At 44.9% G+C, this 6187-nt stretch overlaps 1 protein-coding gene across 1 annotated transcript; it reads right to left on the bottom strand.

Annotated features, from left to right (window-relative positions):
* Positions 1-1322: 1322 nt before the first annotated feature.
* HSPA5 (heat shock protein family A (Hsp70) member 5) lies at positions 1323-6181 on the bottom strand. The gene is made up of 8 exons (XM_046023457.1): positions 5809-6181; positions 5473-5704; positions 4911-5048; positions 4066-4178; positions 3591-3981; positions 3203-3440; positions 2700-2867; positions 1323-2229 (listed from the first exon to the last, which is right to left on the bottom strand). The coding sequence occupies exons 1-8, from the start codon at positions 5928-5930 to the stop codon at positions 1667-1669; spliced, it is 1965 nt and encodes a 654-aa protein (XP_045879413.1). The 5' UTR covers positions 5931-6181; the 3' UTR covers positions 1323-1666.
* Positions 6182-6187: the final 6 nt, after the last annotated feature.

Below are 6187 nucleotides of genomic sequence, written 5' to 3'. Positions count from 1 at the left end.
GCCTGTCCAAATGCTTCCGGTGCACTGCAGCAGGGTCTGGGCCTCAGAATAAAATCATCACACCCTCAGGTTTCATTTCTGCCACAGTTAGCCAATTAACCTTTCGGCTGGTTGCCCACCTATAAAATATTTATCCTTGAGCAGTATTGGATTTCTTATTAGCACCAGAGAGCCTGCCCTTTATTGATCACACAAAATTATTTAGATCATCTGTTTCTTCAGGGAGCCAAAGTAATCTTGAACCTCTTTTGATACAAATGACTGCCTTTGATCCACAATTGTCGTAGGGCTTCAAGTGGTTTCAGGATCACCATCCTAGATCCCACTCCAGATCACTGAGAAATTTCAGAGAGGGAGATTCTGACATAGTAGAGGTTTTAAAATACACCTTTGTATCCTAAAGTTATGAACTGAGTCCAGGTGTATAACGTTAACATCCATGATCCATCACTCATACCAAGTCTTAGAATAGCAGCTGCAAAGCATAGGGAATAAAAAGCCACTAGAAAGTTTTAAAGGGGAAATTGGAAATTTCAGCTACATTCAAGACAACTCCACCCTTGGGCACTGTAAGATGGCCCTTGCCTGGTTAAGAATGTTTACCTTTCCTGTCCCTTTTAAAAATTCTTTTAAGATTTTATATATTCGACAGAGAGGGAGAGTGCTTGTGTGAGCACAAGCAAAGGGGAGAAGCAGAGGGAGATGGAGAAGCAGACTGTGAACAGAGAGCCTCATCTGGAGCTCAATCCCAGGACCTCAGGATCATGACCTGAGCCAAAGGCAGAGCCCAACTGACTGAGCCGCCCAGGCGCCCCTCTTATAAGATTTATTTTATATTGTGGGAGTGGGGGTTGGAGGGGTCTGGGCAACGGGCAGATGGCCAGCAAGGAGCTCAAGCAGTGTGCTGAGCTCGGAGCCAAAAGGGGGCTCAATCTTGTGAGCCTGAGATCATAGCCTGACCCAAAACCAAGAGTCGATTGCTTAGCTCACTGTACCACCCAGGTGTCCCTCCCTACCGCCCCCCCCCCCACCTTTTCTTAAAGATTGGAAAAAGAGGGAAAGGGAGAAGGGTGGGAAGGGTGGAGAAGCAGAGGGAGAGAGACATCCCAACCCCACAATACAAAGATAATGACCTGAGCAGAAGTCAAGAGTCAGATGCTCAACCGAGACATCCAGGTGTCCCCCACCCCTTTCTTAAACTAGGTTAACGTTAGGCAAATTCCCTGAAAGCGTTAGGAGCCCAACCCCTCTCCACACAAGCGAGAATTTAACCTTGAAGCAACTGACTTAATTAGAAGCTTATCACAAAAATTAGACCAGTGTAAATAACAAACATTTATTGGTGTCACTTATGGTAGAAAAAGTTCCTACACCAGATGCGCATGACCCAATTGTTAAATAGAACATTTCCAAGGTGAACACACGCCCTAACCCAGCTTTTGTACCCATGTTTTGAGATGGCCAATTCTTCCGTTTCCCCCCACCCCAAGACATGTGAGCAACTGCTAATGAAAAGCAGTAAACAGCCACTTGGGCTATATCATTTTCAACTCCACTCCAAGGTGAAGATTCCAATTACATTCGAGACTTAAGTTCTCTCAATTTTCTCCTAACAAAAGTTCCTGAGTCCAGTATTTACAATATTTAAGCACTAGCAGAGCAATGTCTACAACTCATCTTTGTCTGCTGGTTCCTCATCACCAGTTGGGGGAGGGCCTGCACTTCCATAGAGTTTGCTGATAATTGGCTGAACAATTTCTTCTAGTTCCTTCTTTTTAGCTTTGAAATCTTCAATGTCAGCATCTTGGTGACTTTCTAGCCATTCAATCTTTTCCTCTACGGCTTTCTCCATGGTCTCCTTATCTTCGGAGGAGAGTTTACCTCCCAGCTTTTCTTTATCTCCAATCTGATTCTTTAGAGAATAGGCATAGCTTTCCAATTCATTTCTGGTGTCAATGCGTTCCTTGAGCTTTTTGTCTTCCTCAGCAAACTTCTCAGCATCATTAACCATCCTTTCAATTTCCTCAGGTGTCAGGCGATTCTGGTCATTGGTGATTGTAATCTTGTTTTTGTTGCCTGTACCCTTGTCTTCAGCTGTCACTCGAAGAATGCCATTCACATCTATCTCAAAGGTGACTTCAATCTGTGGGACCCCGCGGGGAGCAGGAGGAATTCCAGTCAGATCAAAAGTTCCCAGAAGGTGATTGTCTTTTGTAAGGGGTCGTTCACCTAGAAGTTACACCAAAAAGAAAAAAACACACAAACTTGTGAGTTGTTACTGACAAACATTAGTGCAACTGGATTATTATTTCAGACTGTTAAAGCCTACAGTGGCAAGAGCATGCTTATTAAGCTGAAGTGGGTCAGTATTGATCTTTAAGGAGTAGAAAATGGGACTATATTAAGTTACTACCAACTTTGTTGTTGTTGTTGTTACTACCAACTTTTAATTGAATTTTATCTACAGCATTATCAACACTTCTAGAAGCCAGCTCAGAAGTTATTTTTAAAGGTAAAGAGTGCCAGATAGCGAGGTAAAAACTAGATTTTGGGGCTGACTCTACCAAACTCAACCCTAGTCATATAAGGGACCCTGTCTGAAAATAGCAAATATTTCTTTCCTTTCTCATTTCAATAGAATATATTAAGAAAACATCCTTCTCAAAAACATACTGTCATTCACAAACGTAGAGTATTACCTTCATAGACCTTAATTGTAACAGTTGGTTGGTTATCAGAAGCTGTAGAAAAGATCTGAGACTTCTTGGTGGGCACCACAGTGTTCCTTGGAATCAGTTTGGTCATGACACCTCCCACAGTTTCAATACCAAGTGTAAGGGGACATACATCAAGCAGTACCAGATCACCTGCAAAGGTAAAGTTAACCGCAGTTAAATTCTAATTCAAGAGTCACAAGAGCACTACCAAGCAGTCTCCCCTAGAACTGTATAACTTATCTTCTCCATCTTGCCATTTAATGTGAGGTTCTAATGCAAAATCATTTTAGAAGCACTGAATTCAATACAGCTGCTAATGATCTTGAAACTGAGCCAGGTCTTGTCCTCACTCTACCCTTTACTAGCTGTGAGACCCTGTTGCTCATGTTCTAATACCTTCTAAAGCGAAAGATAGGAAAAGTATAACTATCAAGCTATTGAAGTACTGTGAAAGTACACTGGAAGATGATGTGACAGGGACATACCTGTATCTTGATCACCAGAGAGTACACCAGCCTGGACAGCAGCACCATATGCTACAGCCTCATCTGGGTTGATGCCACGGGATGGCTCCTTGCCATTGAAGAACTCTTTAACCAGTTGTTGAATCTTGGGGATTCGAGTAGAGCCACCAACAAGAACAATTTCATCAATATCAGACTTTTTTAAGTCAGAATCCTCCAGCACCTTCTGGACAGGCTTCATGGTAGAACGGAAGAGGTCCTAGAATAGGGAACACAATTACTGTGATGATGCCTATCATACCTAGATATCGTCTACATACTTAAATACAGTACCCTAAACACAGAGTCTAACTAGATCCCATTAGCAAAGCAAAAAACAAAACAAAACAAAAAAACCCCAGGAACATACCATATTTAGCTCTTCAAATTTGGCCCGTGTCAGAGTCTCAGAGAAGTCTTCTCCTTCATAGAAAGACTCAATTTCAATTCTTGCTTGATGTTGAGAAGACAGGGCCCGTTTGGCCTTTTCTACCTCCCGCCGGAGTTTCTGCACAGCTCTGTTATCTTTTCTAACATCTTTGCCAGTCTTCTTTTTGTACAGTTTGATGAAGTGTTCCATGACACGTTGGTCAAAGTCTTCTCCACCCAGATGAGTATCACCATTAGTAGCCACGACTTCGAAGACACCATTATCAATGGTAAGAAGAGACACATCGAAAGTTCCACCACCCAGGTCAAACACCAGGATATTCTTCTCCCCTTCCCTCTTATCCAAGCCATAAGCAATAGCAGCTGCTGTACTGTTAAGAGAAAGAAAATAACTTAGTTAAGTTTACATTCCCCCAATTTGGCAAATATGCCATACTTTTGAATTTAACACTCACGGCTCATTAATGATCCTCATGACATTCAATCCAGCAATAGTCCCAGCATCTTTGGTTGCCTGTCGTTGGGCATCATTGAAATAGGCTGGTACAGTAACAACTGCATGGGTAACCTAAAAGAATGACAAAGGTAAGTTAGTGTATTTTATCACACGGTTTACCTCTTATATAAGTTGCACTCAAAACACCACTTTAGGGGCACATGGCTCAGTGGGTTAAGCCTCTGCCTTCGGCTCAGGTCATGATCTCAGGTCCTGGGATGGGGCCCCACATCGGGCTCTCTGCTCAGCGGGAGGCCGCACCCCCCCCCCTCGCCTGCCTCTCTGCCTACTTGTAATCTCTCTCTGTCAAATAAGTAAAATCTTTTTTTTTTAAAGATTTTATTTATTTGACAGAGAGAGAAATCACAAGCAGGCAGAGAGGCAGGCAGAGAGAGAGGAGTAAGCAGGCTCCCTGCAGGGCAGAGGGCTCGATGCGGGGCTCGATCCCAGGACCCGGAGATCATGACCCGAGCCGAAGGCAGTGGCTTAATCCACTGAGCCACCCAGGTGCCCCAAATAAATAAAATCTTAACAAAACAACAACACTTTAGTTTCTAAGACAATCTATTTGTTAGGTGTGTATAATAATATGTAATTTTATACCCACAGATTTGCAAGCATTATGTGGTAATACTTGAAAAGTCCTTAATATTTTGTTTGGCCCTCAGTAAAACATGCAAGTAATTAAAACTGATACACACGGATGTCATTCAGATTCAAATTATTAAAACAATGAAGGGATCTACACAATAAATCAAGAATAGTAAAAATAGAATTACTTAACATCGTTCTAGAAATATTTACCTTCTTTCCCAAGTAAGCCTCTGCAGTTTCCTTCATTTTGGTGAGAACCATGGCAGAAATTTCTTCAGGAGCAAATGTCTTTGTTTGCCCACCTCCAATATCAACTTGAATGTATGGTTTCGTCTTCTTCTCAACCACCTATTTTACAGAACGATTATTATTTCCAGGCACAGAAGCAAGAACATTGAAAACTTCAAAAAGAGGGCTGTCTGAGTCCCACTTCCTCCCCCATGGTTTGGTTTACTTTGGTCGCCTGGAACGGCATACTGACTAGAAATAGATTAAGGACTATGGGTGACCGACCAAGACAAGCCTCCTCAATTTCAATCAGGCTCTTAATCCTAAACGATGGAGACAGGACCGTTGTGTGAAATGTCTTTGTCGGCCAAGCTTTCTTCGAGCAAGTTTTGTAACATACTAAGATTACTCAATAAAAGTTATTACAAACACACCGTGTCTGCGCCCTTCCTGTTGTCGCCACAATTTTCCAGCAACTTCTTAATCTTAAACACTCCGACCACCACCGCCCACCTCCGTTCGGGTGAGGAAAACCTCATCGCACCTTGAACGGCAGGAACTTGATGTCCTGCTGCACAGACGGGTCGTTCCACGTGCGGCCGATGAGCCGCTTGGCGTCGAAGACCGTGTTCTCAGGGTTGGAAGTGAGCTGGTTCTTGGCTGCGTCGCCGATCAGACGCTCCCCTTCAGGAGTGAAGGCCACATAAGACGGCGTGATGCGGTTGCCCTGATCGTTGGCGATGATTTCCACGCGGCCGTTCTTGAACACCCCGACGCTGGCAGAGAAAATCACCAAAAACGCCAGCAATCAGCACCGCGATTCTCACAGTGGCCCAGGAGGCCACGCCCCATTCCGCCCTTCCCAGAAACCCCAACTCACCAGGAGTAGGTGGTCCCCAGGTCGATGCCCACCACCGTGCCCACGTCCTCCTTCTTGTCCTCCTCCTCGGCCCGCGCCGCGCCGAGCAGCAGCAGCACCGCAGCCACCTGGGACAGCTTCATGTTGCCGGCGCCGTAGGCCAGGGGGTCAGCAGGTTGGCAGGACGTCACAGGCAATCCAGCCACAGGCCACAGCACCAGAGCGCACCGAGGCTACTGATCTGAAGGTACAGGGCCCGGGATCAGCAGGCAAAGCAGACAAGGCGAAGGGCAGGTCTGGAAAGACAGGCCGCGGCGCTTACCTCTCAGACTCACAAAAATCCCCCAAGTTGATGAGCCTGTGATGTCTCAGCCAGCGTCGACCGCGCCGTCGCCGAGGC

The sequence above is a fragment of the Meles meles genome, chromosome 11 (genome assembly GCF_922984935.1).
Source record: "Meles meles chromosome 11, mMelMel3.1 paternal haplotype, whole genome shotgun sequence".
In the NCBI taxonomy this organism is placed as follows: Eukaryota; Metazoa; Chordata; class Mammalia; order Carnivora; family Mustelidae; genus Meles; species Meles meles.
Note: the sequence above shows the minus strand (reverse complement) of the source record. Positions and strands in the feature narration are given on the sequence as shown.